The sequence below is a fragment of the Helianthus annuus genome, chromosome 6 (genome assembly GCF_002127325.2).
Source record: "Helianthus annuus cultivar XRQ/B chromosome 6, HanXRQr2.0-SUNRISE, whole genome shotgun sequence".
Taxonomy (NCBI): domain Eukaryota; kingdom Viridiplantae; phylum Streptophyta; class Magnoliopsida; order Asterales; family Asteraceae; genus Helianthus; species Helianthus annuus.
The window spans coordinates 85,909,216-85,927,646 of record NC_035438.2 but is presented as its reverse complement, the minus strand read 5'-3'; the positions used below and the strand labels follow the sequence as shown (position 1 = coordinate 85,927,646).

Below are 18,431 nucleotides of genomic sequence, written 5' to 3'. Positions count from 1 at the left end.
CCGTTAACCTCATTTCAAAGCTCTAAAATTGTCTTAAAGTATAGGGAACTTAAAATATGCTCAAAAACATCTCGGATGTCGGTTCGTTTGGTCGTATGGTTGCGTTGTTCGGTTAATTACGACGGAAGTCGTAACGAACGCAAAAACGATCCAAATTAAGCAACGAATGGAATTTTATCATGCCAATCACTAAAATAAAATATTTTAATGATTACATAAACTTTTGGATGTCCGTATATATTCAGAACGTAAGATATGCGCGAAAATGCAAACTTATGCACTTTTTAACGCTTTTAGTCCCTATTGATCAAGAAAGTTTATTTTTGCGCACAAAACACCGCAAAGCCTATTTCTAAGCTATGTAAAGGATATTTATGGCATATTTAACTTATGATCAAGTTCCGGAATGTTCGTTACAGTATAAATTGGCATACTTTCGCAGTTTGTCGAAATTAGTCCTTGTAAGCGAATAAACTTGATTTCCCCACACCAAACCCTCCAAAACTTATTTCTAAGTTATGTAAAGGTTATTTAAGGTATGTTAAGCCTATTTCACTATTCCGGAGTGTTCGTTGCATTAAACTGGTTATATTTACGCATTAGTGCGCGTATAACCTTCCAGAAAGCAATTTAAAGCTTGAAATCGAACATGAATTGATATGTGCAAACGATACACATATTTTTACAAATCCCAAGTATGAAACACAATATTTCATAAATTTGGTATTTGTTTGATGGTTGCAGAGGCACGGGTGTCACATTAAGAGTGTCGCTAGTGATTGTCGATTGATCTTGATCTGCAATCTTCTAATCTTGACAATTTCAGTCCTTGCACTTCACACTGTAGTATACAATGGTCTCAAAAGTTCCAACAATGTCTCCCTAGACCATTGTATACCATTTAAACTTCACACGCTAATCCACACGATCAACAAAGACAGGCACACATAAAGTCGCCTCTGTATTGATCTTCAAGACTTGTTAGATTTGATCCTTCAACCTCCTTATTTGCATCTTCAATCCCTATCCCTGAACTTTGTTGATAATAGTAGACTATCCTTTTCAGACCCAACAATCTCTCTCTTAGTCTAGAGTTATCAACGACTTGCATCAACTACAGAAACGTTATGTCATGCATATTGTGATCTACAATTTGGCAAGCATCAGTCTCAACTTCAAGGCCCAACAATTTGGTCACTAAGTAAATCACAATTACTTAAAATAGCTTGGTGACACTAAAATAACTAACAATCCCTGCGGTTATATTAGCAATGTAAGATTCCGAAAGAACTTTGTAATAGACGATGGTGGGTATTATTGGTAACCAATATGTGACAGGTATTTGCTGATTTTTTCCCTGTGGTTTGCTGATGGAAAGAACTTACTGTATTAATTTTTCTGTGGGTGCTGGTATGCTGAAAATGTGAAGTAGTTGTCCTACGCCTGTTTTTGTAAGCCAAATACTCTCAAATTATTTAGTTTTCGCCAACTGGCTGAGAGAAAGCTCCATTCTTTTAAGCCCAAGCATTTAATACTTTTAGTCCAAGTGACAAAATAGTTACCAATCAGTTGTCATGTTTGGTAGAAATGAAACTGATCAAGCCGAGTTCGAGCTGACTCTCGCTCTGTTTATCTTTATCTTTAACAACTGGGCTTTGTCATCTAGCAGCCCTGCTTAAAATTGCCGGAAATCACTGAAATGGTCTTGTTTGTCTTTATCTTTAACAACCTGGCTTTGTAACAATGTTACACAATGACATGGTCAACATTGTTACCATCAATTCTGATTTATTTTTTATTATGATTTGGGAACAAGTGCTACATAGCTTCTAACTTGACCAGATATAAAGGGTGAAGGTCTGTTGGTGTGCCAAATGCTGCCATTTACCATTTAAGTTTCTTTGCGTACTCGGGAAGTAGATATTGTTGAGTTTAGAGAAATGGATCGAAGAATTCGGTTGTGGATGATGATTTGTTTCTGTCAACTTATGATAAGTGCAGCGGTGACTGACTCAAATGATCGTAAGTTATATTAGTAATCACTTTGTGGAGTTATAATGAGTTTTATACAGGTCATCTGGTTTTTTATGCAGTTCCTGCTAACTATATGATGTTAATATGTTGTTTTGGTTTATAGTTGCTGTGCTAAATACTCTCAAGTCTAGATGGCAGAATCTACCACCTGATTGGAAGGGTTTGGATCCATGCGGAAGTAATTGGGAAGGGATCAAGTGTACCAACTCACGCGTAACCACCTTGTAAGTTTGGATTCCTCTAGCACATGTGTCAGCTTCTGATTCTGTTGGAAATCAGGCCGCTTAATCAAAAAATAAACACAATATTTTAACAAGACAATGCTCGACTTCTATTATACATAAGTCTGAGAAAAATCATAATGGTTCACCTATTCATTACAGGGAAATGGCAAGCATGGGTGTTAAAACTACTGACATTGGAGAGATTACATCACTTTCCATGTTGCAACACCTGTATGTTTTCAATATTCATTTCATTTTTTTTTTCTTTTCCATGGCATATGCTTAGTTGAAACTGAATATTTAACTATGATTTATGCTTTTAGAGAACTTTCATTCAACAAAGGGATTAAAGCCGTTCTTCCACCATCTATTCAGAATTTGAAGAGCTTAACGACGTTGTAAGAATTCCATTTTGTTTCTCAGATGTAGCAAACTTATTTGTCCGGGTTTTCTTTTTTAAATTTAGTACTCTATGCATGTAGAGTCCTGGTGGGTTGCAGTTTTATGGGTCCAATTCCTGATTCATTGGGATCCCTCAATCAGCTAGTCTTTTTGTAAGTATTCCAAATCCAACTACACCGTTTCTGTTTGTATTTGAAACGGTTTTCTCCTAGTGAATAGATCGTAACACTAACACAAAATACAATACACAGGCACTAAAGATACACTAAGACACCTAGAAATTTATACAAATATGATGACTATCGTAAGGGTAAATCAAAAACCTAATTAAACTACGTAGATAGCGTAAGTAGGGTATTGTATCTATGGGGAATTTGTGGTTAGCGTAAAAGAAATTAATTAAAACTAAATTATCTAAATTGGGGTTTTGTTTGTAGATTTAAAAGAAAACACAATTTGTCACGAAAAGTGTTATCAGTATTAAGAAAAAGTAACCTCCACCCGGAATCCCGAATACTCGTTTTAATGTAAAAATCCTTTTTCTGATTCAAAACACCACATAGACATGGCCTCGGAATTAATGAATTTGATTAGTTAATAGGGATAGTTTTTAAGATTCACTATGCAACCTAATAACCCGTTTGATTGTATCAATTACCCACCAATTTACCAACCCGCTAACAACGCAAGAAAGTTGCCAATACGCTTAATAAATGACAAGTAATTCAAACACAAGAAACGTTTACCAATAATCCAACACAAGTGATCAAGATATACCAGTTTACAAGAATCAGAAAAACAAATAATTATGTCAAACCGCGTAAACGTTCATCCGGGCGGAAGTCACGAAAGGCTTAGTCGCGCATGATAGTCTATGCCGCTTCGGTTGTCATCCCGATTAGGTTAGACTTCATTGGTTGGCTTGGAAGATGAATAATAATGCTAGAACTCGTTCGGTCGTTCCATCTGTTGCTGTGCGATGGCTCCCCTATGTATGTTGACGGCTGCGAATTGGATCCTCCTTTTGTCCATCAAGTCGGCCCAAATAACAGCCCACGTGAATTGTTGTTCTCAATTTTATATTCATGTAGGCCCTTTTCTTTAAGATATGTGATAATGATTTCAACAAATGGCCCAAAAGTTGGTCTTGTATTCTGTTTCCCAAGGCCTGCCATCACGTGAATGAGTGATAATAATTTTGATGTGATGATTTCTCTTTAGTAAATGATGATGTTGTTGACTTCCTTTGATGATATATGATATCAATTTATGATCATGTGCTCCTTTCTTAGGGTATACGGGGTGTAAGCGGGGAAAGCAATCGGTGACCCCATTCACCTATAGGGAACACCGCCGCCATCCCTTAGGTGAATGGGTGAGAGGAGTGAAATTGGTGGGGGTTCACCGAAGAGAGGGGAGGAGAGAGGGGAGGAGAGAGAGAGGAGAGAGGGAGCTGCATCCAATCACATGTTTTCTTTTTTTTTTTTTTTTTTTTTTTTTTTAAAAAAAACCAATTCACCTAATAGGGGAGTGGCGCCATCAAATGGGGGTGTTAGGGGAGTTTAAGAGGGGAGTTGACGTGGCACACGGGGATTGGTTTGGCGTAAGAGAGTGCACTCACCTATTAGGTGTGCACCCCCTTCACCCTTATTCGGCCCCCAAAGAAAAACAAAGAAGTGCACGTGATTGAAGTCTGTTTATGTGATGATTATTTTTTTTAATCAAAGTCAAAACCCTCCAAAACAATTGTCGGCCCTGTATCAACCTGTCGAACCTGTTTTTTAGATCGTTCTCTCTCGTTTACTTGTTTTAATACCTGTTATTCACAAAAACACCACAATACAATAAATATATAAAACATATGAATTAATATATTTAATACGCTAAAACCTGACACAATTTATTATATAATACTACATATTTTGATCTAACATCAAAATACAAATATGAACTATCACGGTATATTGTCTAACAGTTTCCATATGTACAAAAACTCGCCGTTTCAACTTTAACTGGCTTTGATCCATTACCAAATCTGCCCACTTGCTAGTTTTGTTTCTTATCTCTTATGCAGTTCCTGACTTATCTCTTATTTTTTGCAGAGGTCTCAATAATAACCGCTTTACGGGACCTATCCCACCCTCTATTGGTAATTTAAATAATCTTTCATGGTTGGATCTAAGTGATAACCAGCTTTCAGGACCCATTCCCGTCTCTAATCCAACAGCGCCTGGCCTTGACAATCTAGTAACTACAAAACACTTGTATGTTCTGTCTTTCATAGTGAGTTCACCAAATTTTTAAAGTTATTGTTCTCATGAGTGCGGTCATGATGCAGCCATTTGTCAAATAATCAGTTATCTGGTTCTATTCGATCTCAACTTTTCAACTCAAACATGAGCCTAATACATTTGTAAGTGTTGCATTAGCTGCAAAATTATCTAGACTTTACTTAGTTGACATGGAAATATTGCAGAAAGTTTTGTTTTGATGTGCATGCTCATTTATTAACAGTATAGCTAACAACAACCAATTATCTGGACTAATTCCTGCCTCGATAGGATCCGTGCAGACTCTTGAGGTCATGTAAGTATCAACTATTAACAGTCCTTAAAATTTGTGAAAATGCCTTTTGAACTAAATATCTTCTTCATCTTTATGTAACAGACGCCTGGACTCGAATTGGTTGACAGGGGATGTGCCTCAGAAACTAACGGAACTCAAAAGTGTTAATGAGCTGTAAGTGATAAGAGAAAATTACACCATGTTTATTTGGTGGTTGACCGTTGACATTAATTGGCAGATTGGTTTGTTTTCAGGCACCTGTCAAACAATAATCTGAACTGGACCTATTCCAGATCTCTCCGGAATGAACTCACTCTATTACGTGTAAGTTGGTTTAAACTTTCTGAACTTGGTCGATTCAATCCTCTTACTAATCATCTTCTTTTTTGTCCTTTGCAGGGACATGAGCAGTAATAGTTTTGAATATTCTGATATTCCAGCATGGTTCACCCTTCCATCGTTGACCACAATGTAACACACACACACACACATTATATATATATATATATTACAAATAGAATCGAGTAAATTATTTAAACATTGTGTTGTACTACTGACAGATTGATGGGAATGACGCAGCTCCAAGGAGAAATCCCATCAGGTGTCTTCCAAGCTCAGTTGGAGAGATTGTAAGTATATGCTGAATGCTTTCTTTTAAAAATTAGCATTTCATATTAAACATGACCAATATGCCATGTATCAAAGAACATGTAAGAATCCATCATCAAGCGATATCAATTATGCCGTTAGGTAATGTAATCTAATGTCTGTGTGTTCTTGTTCTCTTCTTATTCTTGATGAAAGTATTCATTATGGGGCCATTGAGGTCCTACAAGGGCAATTTGGTAACTAATCATAAGTATTAAGTCATATTTCATATATTATTGTACTCACTTAATAGATAATAGAAACATTATAAGTATTTGTTGTGGAAACTTTTGGAACAATAGATTAGCAACTGGGCTGTAAACGAACCAAACGTTCGGCGAACAGTTCGTGAACCGTTCGGCGGGAGTTCGTTTGTGTTCGTTCGTTTATTAAACAAACGAACACGAATAAGAAATGTTGTTCGTTTAGTTAAATGAACAAACACGAACAGAGGTGGCGTTCGTTCGTTTATGTTCGTGAACGTTTGGTAACGTGTTCGCTTATGTTCGATAGTTCATTAGTGTTTTTAGTTTTTATATTTATTTAAATATATCAAAATTCTGACAAATTAAATATCTAATAAGTTTCAGTGTATTATATATTATGTTCATGAACGATTGTTTGTGTTTGTTTGTTTCCATTTGTGTTCGTGAATATTAGTTTGTGCTCATTTGTGTTCTTCAACGTTCATTGCCTAAAATTAACAAACGAACACGAACAAGTTCATTTCCTTAACAAATGAACACAAACATAAAATCCTATTAGATAAATAGACAATTAGTTATTATTAGAGGGTGTGCTATGTAATTATGTTTTCTATTTATACCTCCTGTAATCATCTTTGTTAATCACAATATACACAATACAATTACCAAGTTTAACTTGGTATCAGAGCCTTGTCTCTGTAACCCCAATCTGCCGTCACCCACAACCCTAGCCTGCCACCCTAATCTGCCGTCACCCACAACCCAACCCAGCCGACCACCACCACCTCTCCGCTGATCAACATGGCCCTTTTACAGCAATTCTCTGATGCTGCCAAAATAACCCACAACTCTCACAAATTCTCATTCAAACTCTCTCCCACAAATTATGGATATTGGAAGGCTATACTTCAACCCTTTTTGGTTACAAACAATCTCTATGGCTATGTGGATGGCACAATCCCATGTCCACCAGCCACTATTCAACCACCCTCCCCTGCTGCTGATCGACCACCACCAGAACCACAACCAAACCCTAATCACACCACATGGCTATCAAACGATGCTCATATTCGTATGCTCATCCTTTCAACTATCTCCGAATCTGCCTTCAGTCATGTTCAACACACTAGCACATCACGTGAACTCTGGTTGGCTCTTGAACGAGCCTATTCACCCAACACTATCTCCCGAGAATTTACTCTCAAACAACAACTGCTGAAAATCGAGATGAAAAGTGATGAAGCATCATCCGCCTACCTTGAACGAGCACAAGAGTACGCGGACGCTTTAGCCAATATTAGTGAACCGGTAAAAGAAAAGGATTTGGTTATGTTGGTTGTTGCTGGATTACGAGACGAGTACCATGCACTTAAGAGTAACATTCTCACTCGACAATTCCCTACTGCTTTTAACGAATTACATGCCCTGATTTCTGACCATGACTTTATGATCAAAAAATCTTTACCCACTGTCCCTCCTGCCCAGGCATTCATAGCCGCAACCAACAACCCCGTACCCGCTACATCTCCTCTCGGCCCCTCTCACTCTCCCACCATCCATGCCTTACAACAACTTGTTAACCAACTGAGCATTCAGCCCCAGTCCTTGCAACCAGCTTTACCTCAACCTCAAGCTTATTACACCAACCGTTCTGGAAATACTAGGGGCCGTGGTCAAAACAACAGACGGGGGCGAGGTTCTTACAACAACAATACAAACTACAATCACCGTAATCAGAACAGCAACAACCGCAACCAGTTTTCATGGGCATCTACCCAGAACACAGTTTTTGGTACATGTATTCGATGTGGAATTGGCCACATCCCCTCTCAGTGCCCCAACCGAGACCCGTCTACCATGCGTGGTCGTTCACTGTCTGCCAAATATGCTGATGCCCGCTCACAAGCTTCCACCTCTTGGCGTCCGGATACCGGTTCTACTCACCATGTGACACCTGATCTTTCAAGCTTTGAGTATTCTGAACCATATAATGGTGGGGACAATCTTTTTGTTGGTGATGGTAAGGCTCTCCCAATCCTTCATATTGGTTCTTCTCGTTATTATTCTCCAAACCGAACTTTTTCCCTAAACAATATCCTTCATGTTCCAACAATTAAACAAAACCTCCTTTCCGTTCAACAATTTTGTCATGATAATAACGTTTTCTTTGAATTTCACTCTACTTTCTTTTCTGTGAAGGACAAGTTTACACGCACTACCCTCCTCACGGGTCCCAGCAATGATGGTCTTTACTCATTCTATCTTCCTCGGATTCAGGATGTTCCCAAAGTTGCTTTCTCCACTGCTCGTGCTTCGTACAAGACTTGGCATCAAAGGCTTGGTCATCCACATCATCAAACTTTAAATTCTATGCTTTCTAAGTATTTTTTACCTGTTTCAGACAAAAATTCTGGTTTTGCTTGTGATTCTTGTTTTGTGGGAAAATCTTCCAAACTTTCATTACCTTTATCTGATTATAAAAGTTCACATGTCTTTGATTTGGTTATTTGTGATGTTTGGGGCCCTGCACCAGTTTCTTCGTATGATGGTCACCATTATTTTTTATTATGTGTTGATCATTATTCTAAATTCATGTGGTTCTTTCCCTTAAAACTTAAATCTGATGTGTTTATCACTTTCCAACACTTCATAACCATGGCTGAACGACACTTTAAAACAAAACTTAAATCGGTCCAAACCGACTGGGGAGGTGAGTTTCGAAAATTATCCCCTTTCTTTTTAGAACATGGTATTATCCACAGACTTTCTTGTCCACATACAAGTGAACAGAATGGCGTCGTTGAGCGTCGTCATCGCCACGTCGTTGAAACTGGGCTTACTTTACTCGCCCAGTCTCATGTTCCACAAAAATTCTGGCACTTTGCTTTTGGCACGGCAGTTTACTTAATTAAGCAGATGCCTTCTCGCTACAACTCACATATGTCTCGATTTGAACATCTTTTCCATCGCAAACCCGATTACTCTTTTCTTCGGGTTTTTGGGTGCCAATGCTACCCACATCTTCGAGCCTACAATTCTCACAAAATGGATTTTCGATCCATTCCGTGTGTTTTTCTCGGATATAGCACCTCACATTACGGATACCGGTGCTTTGATCTCCACTCTAACCGGCTTTATATTGCTCGTCATGTTCGCTTTAATGAACATGCCTTTCCTTTTCAACCATCCCCATCTTCTGCCCAACCAACACCACAATCTCCTTATTATTCCTCTTATCCCACTCCACCTATATCACCAGACCAAACACCTACCACATCGGCCCACTCACACCCACCAGCCCAAGCCCAAACATCCACCACACCAGCCCACTCCACATCACCAGCCCCTACATCACCAACCCATACATCAACCCCCATATCCAACTCAACTCCGCCACCCCCTTCAGCATCCTCACCTAAAAACACTACTTCCACTCTTCCATCTGTTTCATCCTCCATACCTGTTCCTCCTCCTCCACCGCCACATCGAACCCGCCCACCTAATTTGCGACCCAATCCTAAACAACCTTCTCGGTACAATCCTTCCTCTTACACTACAACCATCTCCCCGGGTACTGAACCCGTGTCCTTTGTTATTGCCAACAAAGATCCTCACTGGCGGAAAGCCATGGCTGAAGAATACTCGGCGCTTGTTCGAAACGGCACTTGGTCTTTAGTTCCACGTAGTCAAAATATGAATGTTGTGGATTGCAAATGGGTATACAAATTAAAACAGGATCAAACTGGAGCTGTCACGCGTTACAAAGCGCGTCCTGTAACTAAAGGTTTTCGCCAACAACCGGGTGTGGATTATCATGATACATTTAGCCCAGTTGTCAAGGCTACTACCATTCGTGTTGTCTTGTCTATTGCTGTCACGAGAGGGTGGTCTCTTCGACAATTGGATATACAAAATGCCTTTTTGCATGGTGATCTCAAAGAAACTGTTTAACTCCAACAGGCACCTGGTTTTATTGATCCTCAAAGACCAGATCATGTGTGTCTTCTTCATAAGTCTCTTTATGGGCTTAAACAGGCTCCACGGGCGTGGTTTCATCGGCTGTCATCTGCTCTAATTGCCCTTGGATTTAGAGGATCCAAAACAGATCCCTCATTGTTTATTTATTCAGTAGGGAACACTCTATTATATATGCTGGTTTATGTGGATGATATTATCCTCACTGGCAATAATCCTGCTGCCATTGATAACATTGTTCATCGTCTTAGCACCACTTTTGCGGTTCAAGACTTAGGGAAGTTGTCCTACTTTCTGGGGATTGAGATTGTGCAACATGGCAAAGATATCTTATTGTCTCAAAAGAAATATATTTTGGAATTACTAAGCCGGGTTGGGCTTTCTCAAGCCAAACCGGTTTCTTCACCCATGACCACTTCTGCCAATCTAACACTTGGTGACAGCGCCCCATATGATAACCCGGTTCAGTATCGACAAATTGTTGGGGCTCTTCAGTATGTTACGTTATCTCGCCCAGTTTATGCATTCTCCCACGGTTAATCATTGGTCAGCTGTTAAACGGATACTGCGATATCTTCGGGGCACATCTGATTTTGGTCTTTTACTGCATCATAAATCTGCCTCGTTACTTCATGCTTATATCGATGCATCTCTTACAGCATATTCTGATTCTGATTGGGCTGGTTGCCCGGATGACCGTCGCTCCACCGGGGGATTTGCCATTTATCTAGGTAACAATCTTGTTTCTTGGGCTGCTCGTAAACAGAAGACTGTCTCTCGGTCATCCACAGAATCTGAATACAAGGCGTTGGCCGACACTGTTGCTGAACTGACTTGGCTAGAGAAACTTCTTCGTGAATTGTGTGTTCCTATCACCATTGCTCCTACATTGTGGTGTGACAACTTGGGAGCTACCTACTTATCTGCTAATCTAGTGTTTCATGCCAGAACAAAGCATGTTGAAATTGACTTTCACTTTGTACGCGAAAAGGTTGCTCAACAACAGCTGGTGGTTCAATTTATATCTACACAGGATCAGATTGTTGATGTCTTTACCAAGGCGTTACCCTCACAACGGTTTCTATTTTTAAGGTCCAAGCTACAGGTCGAACCTCGGCCTTAGCTTGCGGGGGAATATTAGATAAATAGACAATTAGTTATTATTAGAGGGTGTGCTATGTAATTATGTTTTCTATTTATACCTCCTGTAATCATCTTTGTTAATCACAATATACACAATACAATTACCAAGTTTAACTAATCCCGTTCGATAAGTGTTCGTGAACGGTTCGCGAACACGTATATTTTTTAACAAACGAACACGAACAAGGTCTTGTTCGTGTTCGTTCGGTTCGTTTACAGCCTTATTAGCAACTGTACATTTAACACTGATATGTGGCACTGAGATTGTTGATTCTTCTTTGGCTTTTTGGTTATCTGTTGACAGGGTGCTAAGCAGTAATCGGCTTAACGGAACCCTGGATGTTGGCAACAGCTATAGCAGTTACTTGATTGTTGATCTCAGTGACAATTTCATTACTAGCTTCACACAAAGTTCTGGATATAATTTCAGCTTAAAGTGAGATCTTACGTCCCTCGTATCATATTCTACTTTCCATGCATTTAATATTGTTGAAATGTATGCCTAGCTTCAATTTAATGTCCACATATTAATATTTACTAATGTTGCTTTTATTTTATGATTTTATGGTACTGGATTGGATGGCTTTGGAATGTTGGACTGAGAGTGGGCTTGCTTATAAAGTTCGTGGGCTTAGAAAATTAATTGTGAAGAATGGGCTGGGCTGGATGCTGGACAGATATGCGGGTCAAGAACTGTTGCAGATCAAGCTGAATTGGAGCAATATATATAGAGAAGAGTCTTCTGGAATTAAGTCTTCTTAAAAAACCCACAATCATTTTTTGTCTCACTTTCGCTCTCTAACATCACGCAATTAGGGTTTTCATAATTTTAAGATCAGATTCGTCCTGAATGTGATCTCTAGGTTGAATCTCTTTGTGTTGTTTAGTGATTATCGTGTTGGTAATCACTTGGTGATTGTATAGAAAGTTTTAGGGTTCGTGAGATGTACAGATTGTTTGATTTCTTGGGTTTGAATCAGTATAGATGTGAAAGTTATTGTAATTATCTTCAAATATGTATAATAGACCATCGTTTTGACAAATATGATAGATATAAGAACTTCAAAGAGTTGGCTGTTTTGACCCGTTTCTTTTGTGTTATTTTTTTATAACCCAAACGGGCCAAATAAAAAATGGCTAAAAATAAATGTGTCAAATGGGTTGGATGACTAGAAATTTGTCAAAGTGGTCTTTTTTAAGGCATACAACCTCTTGTATCATTGTTTTAGTATGGTACTTTTCTACTTATATATAACACATTGGTTATTGATAGAAAAAGTAGACAAAAAGGGTTTCTGGAATAGCCCAACCCTCCCAGATTCAACCCCCGTTAAAAATTTACCCTTCAACCCAACCTATTACCTCAACCATTAATGGAAATATTTTTCTATTACTGTGCAGTCTTGACAATAATCCAATTTGTGAAGTTGGAGCAACAGCTAGATATTGTGCAGGTGGAAAGCCAGATACGCCAAAGGATTTACCAACAAATAGTTGTCCGCTAGCACGTTGTGGTTCAAATGAAGTGCTTAGTCCAAAATGTAAATGCACGAAGCTGTAGGAGGTTTGGCCTGGTGGTCAGCTCGAATTCTTTCATTTAAGGCTCCAATTTATCACTCAAGATTTTCCCCAATTTCGTTTTTTTGGTCCTCTTTTTTAGCGTAAAATGCATAATCATTGTTTTGCATAATTTATGCGCCTATTTATGGTTTTAATTTCAAGAACTATAAGCCTTTTTTTGTATTTTCATCAATTTGGCACCAAATTTAGGATTCCCCATAAAAGGGCACCTCTTGTGTTGGTTTGACATACAGTTCTTTTATCAAAGTTTATTGAGATTTATATCTCTGTGACTTTATTTGCTTTTGTTTTACATCAGATAATCCATAATGTTTCTATTTCTAAATGAGGATTTATAAGAAGAGATTTATATGGAGTGTAAGACCCAAACACTCTTATGGCCAAAACAAATCTTGCAACAACAACTAAAAGGGTAAGTTTAAAGAACTTCTGAAACGCTAGTTACTAAATTTCTAAAGAAACTAAGTTTAACATTCCCAAGTTAAAAATACATAGTTGTACTAACAAACCTGCATAACTTGCATACAAAACATGAGTTTTATAGGAAATATTCAACACCAACTAGACATTGACCATTAAAGTTTACTACAAAAGTTTTGACCCGTTTGGCTTTTTGTCATATCAGAAGCGCTTGAGGGGGTGTGTTCATTCCAAGCTCACCATAAACCTAATTGGATGATTTACCTACAACCATAAACATACAAATTAATCACTACAATGAGCAAAAACTTGGATTAAAGACTTTCTTATCCAACATGGAAATCATACTTTCAAAATCTTTCATATGAACATTTCACATATGAACAGTGAATAGCAAAAGTAACATGTAGCCCACAAACATAACATAACAAGGAACTTGTGCGGCCCAAATAATCAACAGCCCAATAACTAATTAAGTGGTCCAAGTCAGTCGAAACCATGTGGTCTCGACTCGAAAATAGAGATCTCGAGTCGCAACCACGGGATTTCGAGTCGCAACTAGGAGGTCTCGAGCTGTGCATCTCTTAGGGGCTGTTTGGTAGCCTCTTAATGACCATTCAGATGCTACCTCTTAATGGTTTAAAACCTCTGAATGAATATGAGGTCACCTCAAGTCTGAATTATAAAATGGTTTATATTTCTTGATTGATCAAACAATACAATTGGCCAAAGATATAAAGGGGAGCCGATGACATAGAAAAGGAAAACAATATCAATGCCATGATTGTAGGCAATAAAATAAAGACAATAAACAATAAAATACTTTCTCACAATATTCCCCCTCAAGTTGGAGCGTGAAGATTTCGAACACCCAGCTTGACAAGTAAACCCTGCAACTGTTTCGATCCGAGAGCTTTGGTGAACAAATCTGCCACTTGAAGTTTAGTGTTGACATGAAACGGCTCCACCTCTTTTGACTCTACTCGTTCACGAACGAAATAACAATCCATTTCAACATGTTTAGTTTGTTCGTGGAAGACGGGATTGTTGGCAATGTGTTTGACTGCAAGATTCTCATGGAAAATTGCGGTCGGCTTTACTTGGGTAGTGTCAAGATCCTTAAGGAGCCATCTCATCCAAAGAACTTCACTGACGGTGGTAGCCATGGCCCTATACTCTGCCTCGGCAGACGATCGGGACACAACGGATTGCTTTTTGGACTTCCAAGAAACGGGAGCACCTCCAAGAATAAGAAGGTATCTGGTTCTTGATCGTCTAGTAATGGGACAACCTAGCCAATCTGAATCAGTGTATGCGACCAAGTCGTTTCCCCCTTTCTTTGGTAAAAGAATGCCCTGACCAGCCGTGGCCTTCAGGTACCGAACCACTCTAGTAGCAGCATCGAGATGGCTCTGTCTAGGGTCTGACACGAATTGGCTCAAAATGCTAACCGAATGGGCAATGTCGGCGCGAGTTGCCTGAAGATAAAGTAGTCTTCCAACAAGACGCCGATAATGACTTGCATCAATTCGGTCTTCTTCCTCTCCATTTTGCAACTTTAAATTTTGTTCCATGGGCAGGGGGCTAGGCCGACAACCGAGCATCCCGGCGTCTTCAAGAATGTTAAGGGTGTATTTTCTTTGGCTAAGAACCATCCCTTCTTCCGTTCGAGCAACCTCGATACCCAAGAAATACTTGAGGCTTCCAAGATCTTTTATACTGAAATGTTCATTCAAAAATCGCTTTGTTTCATTTATTTTTGTGGCATCATTTCCAACCAAAATGACATCATCGACGTATATCAAAACGGCAATATACCTTCCTCCATTTCTAAAAACGAACAAGGAGTGATCTGCCTTAGACTGTCTAAACCCCTTTTCTAGAAGAACCGAAGTGAATTTATGATACCAGTTTCTTGAGGCTTGTTTAAGACCGTACAACGACTTTCTCACCCGACACACTTTATTTCATTTTTCCTTTTCAAAACCTTGTGGTATCTTCATGTAGACTTCTTCTTCCAAATCTCCATGAAGAAAGGCATTGTTCACATCCAACTGGTGAACTAACCATTTCTTTTAACCGCAACCGCCAAAATGGTTCGAACCGTAACCAACTTTGCAACAGGGGCAAAGGTGTCATGGAAATCGATCCCCTCCATCTGAGTAAAACCTTTGGCAACTAAGCCAGCTTTGTATCTTTCAATGTCTCCATTCGGCTTGTACTTAACTTTGTATACCCACTTGGAGTCAATCGCTTTCTTTCCCTTAGAACCTTTTGACATGTTCTTGCCTGAGCCATTACTTCATCCTTCTCGCTTGGTATAAGCATGGAATGCCGAGGCATTATCTGGGCCAATTTTTCTTCCACCCGAAACAGCTCTCTGCTGCTCATCTTCGGAAGCCAGTCGATAGGCTTCACCTACTGACGGGACCGGCTTCATAGCGAGAATCTGGGTCCTGATGGTGGAATAATCATTGTCAAGGCCAAGGAGGAATTCATACAACTTCTCTTTATCTCTCTGTTCACCTGCAGTTTTGCCGACTCCACACTTGCATTCACTACACGAGCATCTTGCTACGTGAAACACCGATCCAATCTCGTCCCATATAACCCTCAGCCGTGTATAGTAAGCTGAAACCGAAGACCCATCCTGTTTTGTCATGCTTAAGAGTTGTTTCAACTCATAAGCCCTCGGTGCACTTTCCTTTCCAAACAGTTCACGTAAGTCTTTCCAGATTTCTTCAGCAGTGGTTGCGTATTTCACGCTGACCCGTATCTCTTTCTCCATAGACGTGGTGAGCCACCCCTTAATCATAGCGTCACACCGCAGCCATGCCATATGGTTGATGTCGTTCTTTTCGGGCTTTTTTACGGTACCGTCAACGAACCCAATCTTGTTTTTTGGCAAACAAGAAATTATCCATTTCTTGGAACCAATCTAAGTAGTTGTTGTCGTTTAGAAGGTCGTTCACCTGCATCTGTCTCGGAGTATCCGAAGGATGTAGATAGAAGGGTGAACCGTGGTCGGTGCTTTGATCTTGTTTCTGGTTCTTGGCTGCAGATGTATCATCTTCTCCAGCCATGTTTGATTTGAGAGGGGTTGGTTAGGATTCAAGATATTGGCCGAGCAAATCGCTGCTCTGATACCATATAAAATGGTTTATATTTCTTGATTGAACAAACAATACAATTGGCCAAAGATATAAAGGGGAGCCGATGACATAGAAAAGGAAAACAATATCAATGCCATGATTGTAGGCAATAAAATAAAGACAATAAACAATAAAATACTTTCCCACAATATGAATGGTTAAGAGGTAACCTCTGAATGGTAAATCATCACATGTCACATTCTTCTACCTTCTCATTGGTAAAATTCTTAATGGTTCCATTAAGAGGTAGCCTCTTAATGACCATTCAGAGGCTACTAAACAGCCCCTTAGTCAAAACCTCGTGGTTTCAGGTCAGGCTTTGAGTTGAAATCGGGCGGTTTCGACTCGCAACCTTGCTGGTCTCGAGTCTCCTGATGTGTGCAGCCTGGTTTCGAGTAGTAAATAAAAGGATCTCAAGTGGCAACTACACTTGGAATCTTCTAGAGTCTTATCCAATTTAGTACGGGCCAATCAGCATTCATTAACATGTTTTATCGTTCATACAATTACTAAATCAGATCAAATGCACACATTTCAAATGTTTCAGAATTATTCAAACTATTCATCATCAGGGTTTTTCATGTATCACAATAACATCTAACACATGCCTCATTATAACACACTAACACATTCATCTTGACATCATTATATTATTATTTCTGTCATTTTGACCTCACTACGTCAGCCTACATCATATTAACAGTTACCCACCTTCATCCTTAATGTTCATCATCACTTTCTTGTCTCTATCATGCAAAAACCCTAACCGATAAACATGAATCTACTTCTATTTGAACAGATCCGTATTACACATTGTCATATTATTTTCCTTATGCATCAGTTAACATATTCTCATAAAAGAACAACATTGTTTAACATCTAAGTCATCAATAGATCATCAACAAATAGGCACCTTTATCTCATATTGTCATTCAAATATGGAGATATCACACTAACCTTAAAAATCAGAAGTGAAGGGTGTGTAGAATCAGTGAAAAGAAGTTCCTGAGTCGATGAATACAAGTTGTTTCGAGGGCCTAAGCTGTTGCCGTTGATCTTCCAAGAAAGTGGGGAGGTGATAGTGTATATTAGGGTTTTCTAGAGAGAGAGGGTTAGAGAGAGGATAATGTTTTAGGGATTGGTGAGGGAATGATTGTTGTCAAATCGTTCCCTATGTCGGCTGATGCAAGGGTTTTATACCCTCCATATTGTGCCGAACACTCCTAGGGCTTTTGTAGTTTCGAGTGGGCCTGAGGTATCGGGCCAGATCATAGGATCCGAGATCCATTTGCCAAACATGGGGGAGACGGAACCGAGGAAGGCCCGACTCGAGAGTAGGAGGTATCGGGTTGTAACCGTGGGGTTTCGACTTTAGATAAATACATACATATTTCACACATAAATTTTATTACACCTATTCACATATTACACATAATAATTCAGTTAATTATCAAATAAAGCTTGTTTAATAAATTCACATAGTTTCACCCATAAAAGAAACGTGCGAGAAAACCCGAAGTGTCACATTATCCCCAAGTTTTAAGAACTTTCTTCCCGAAAGTTAGAGCGCAGCCACTGACAAGCTAGTTGTGAAGAAATGTTTTCGCAGGGTCTCACAGCATCCCCCTGTTAGTTTGGAATTTCCTCCCAAAATTCAGTTGTAGCTTCAGTGTGCTGGAAGTATTGTTTGCAAACAACTGGGGATACCTGCACGTCATCTGGTCTTCCCATTCCTAGGTAAACTCTGGGCCACGGAGGGAGTTCCAACGATCTCGAACAATAGGTATCTTGCTACGTTTAAGGGTCTTGATCTCTCGATCCATGATCTCAACCGGTTCCTCAATGAAGCATAGTTGGTCATCAATAGTGAGTTCCTTAAAAGGAACAACGAACGTTTTATCTGACAGACACTTCTTCAGATTAGACATGTGAAGGACGTTGTGCACCGCACTCAGTTCTTCAGGCAGATTCAGTCTATAAGCTACCTTACTGATTCTTTCGGTAATTTTGAATGGTCCAACGTATCGTGGGTTAAGCTTGCCCCTTTTGCCAAAACGTACCACACCCTTTAAGGGTGAAAC

General features: G+C 39.3%; 3 protein-coding genes and 1 long non-coding RNA gene across 5 annotated transcripts; 2 read left to right on the top strand and 2 right to left on the bottom strand.

Moving 5' to 3' along the window:
- Window positions 1-2,144: 2,144 nt before the first annotated feature.
- LOC118479861 lies at window positions 2,145-2,656 on the top strand. Its single transcript, XR_004861090.1, has 3 exons — window positions 2,145-2,258; window positions 2,418-2,489; window positions 2,582-2,656. It is a non-coding gene; the product is annotated as an uncharacterized LOC118479861 (long non-coding RNA).
- Window positions 2,657-2,746: 90 nt separating this feature from the next.
- Window positions 2,747-13,043, top strand: LOC110929275 (probable leucine-rich repeat receptor-like protein kinase At5g49770). 2 transcript variants are annotated; one of them, XM_022172405.2, is made up of 10 exons: window positions 2,747-2,812; window positions 4,763-4,924; window positions 4,999-5,073; window positions 5,175-5,246; window positions 5,328-5,399; window positions 5,480-5,549; window positions 5,625-5,696; window positions 5,786-5,854; window positions 11,502-11,633; window positions 12,599-13,043. In XM_022172405.2, the coding sequence occupies exons 1-7, from the start codon at window positions 2,763-2,765 to the stop codon at window positions 5,637-5,639; spliced, it is 516 nt and encodes a 171-aa protein (XP_022028097.2). In that variant the 5' UTR covers window positions 2,747-2,762; the 3' UTR covers window positions 5,640-5,696; window positions 5,786-5,854; window positions 11,502-11,633; window positions 12,599-13,043. The 2 variants fall into 2 exon arrangements, with proteins under 2 accessions (XP_022028097.2, XP_035830579.1); XM_035974686.1 differs by having other exon boundaries at window positions 11,502-13,043.
- A 997-nt stretch (window positions 13,044-14,040) lies between these two features.
- On the bottom strand, window positions 14,041-15,479 carry LOC110931714 (uncharacterized mitochondrial protein AtMg00810-like). The gene is made up of 2 exons (XM_022175097.1): window positions 15,266-15,479; window positions 14,041-15,077 (listed from the first exon to the last, which is right to left on the bottom strand). The coding sequence occupies exons 1-2, from the start codon at window positions 15,477-15,479 to the stop codon at window positions 14,041-14,043; spliced, it is 1,251 nt and encodes a 416-aa protein (XP_022030789.1).
- A 21-nt stretch (window positions 15,480-15,500) lies between these two features.
- On the bottom strand, window positions 15,501-16,281 carry LOC110931715. Its single transcript, XM_022175098.1, has 2 exons — window positions 16,171-16,281; window positions 15,501-16,091 (listed from the first exon to the last, which is right to left on the bottom strand). Exons 1-2 carry the CDS (start codon window positions 16,279-16,281, stop codon window positions 15,501-15,503), a joined length of 702 nt encoding a protein of 233 aa, XP_022030790.1.
- Window positions 16,282-18,431: the final 2,150 nt, after the last annotated feature.

Coding starts and splice junctions, on each gene's coding strand:
- LOC110931715 (XM_022175098.1), bottom strand. CDS start 16,281: ATGGCTGGAGAAGATGATACATCTGCAGCCAAGAACCAGAAACAAGAT. Junction 16,092..16,170: donor ATACTCCGAGACAGATGCAG/GTGAACGACCTT, acceptor CCAAAAAACAAG/ATTGGGTTCGTTGACGGTAC.
- LOC110931714 (XM_022175097.1), bottom strand. CDS start 15,479: ATGTCAAAAGGTTCTAAGGGAAAGAAAGCGATTGACTCCAAGTGGGTA. Junction 15,078..15,265: donor GGTTGCGGTTAAAAGAAATG/GTTAGTTCACCA, acceptor CGGTTCTTCTAG/AAAAGGGGTTTAGACAGTCT.
- LOC110929275 (XM_022172405.2), top strand. CDS start 2,763: ATGGGTCCAATTCCTGATTCATTGGGATCCCTCAATCAGCTAGTCTTT. Junction 2,813..4,762: donor CTCAATCAGCTAGTCTTTTT/GTAAGTATTCCA, acceptor TATTTTTTGCAG/AGGTCTCAATAATAACCGCT. Junction 5,074..5,174: donor AACATGAGCCTAATACATTT/GTAAGTGTTGCA, acceptor ATTTATTAACAG/TATAGCTAACAACAACCAAT.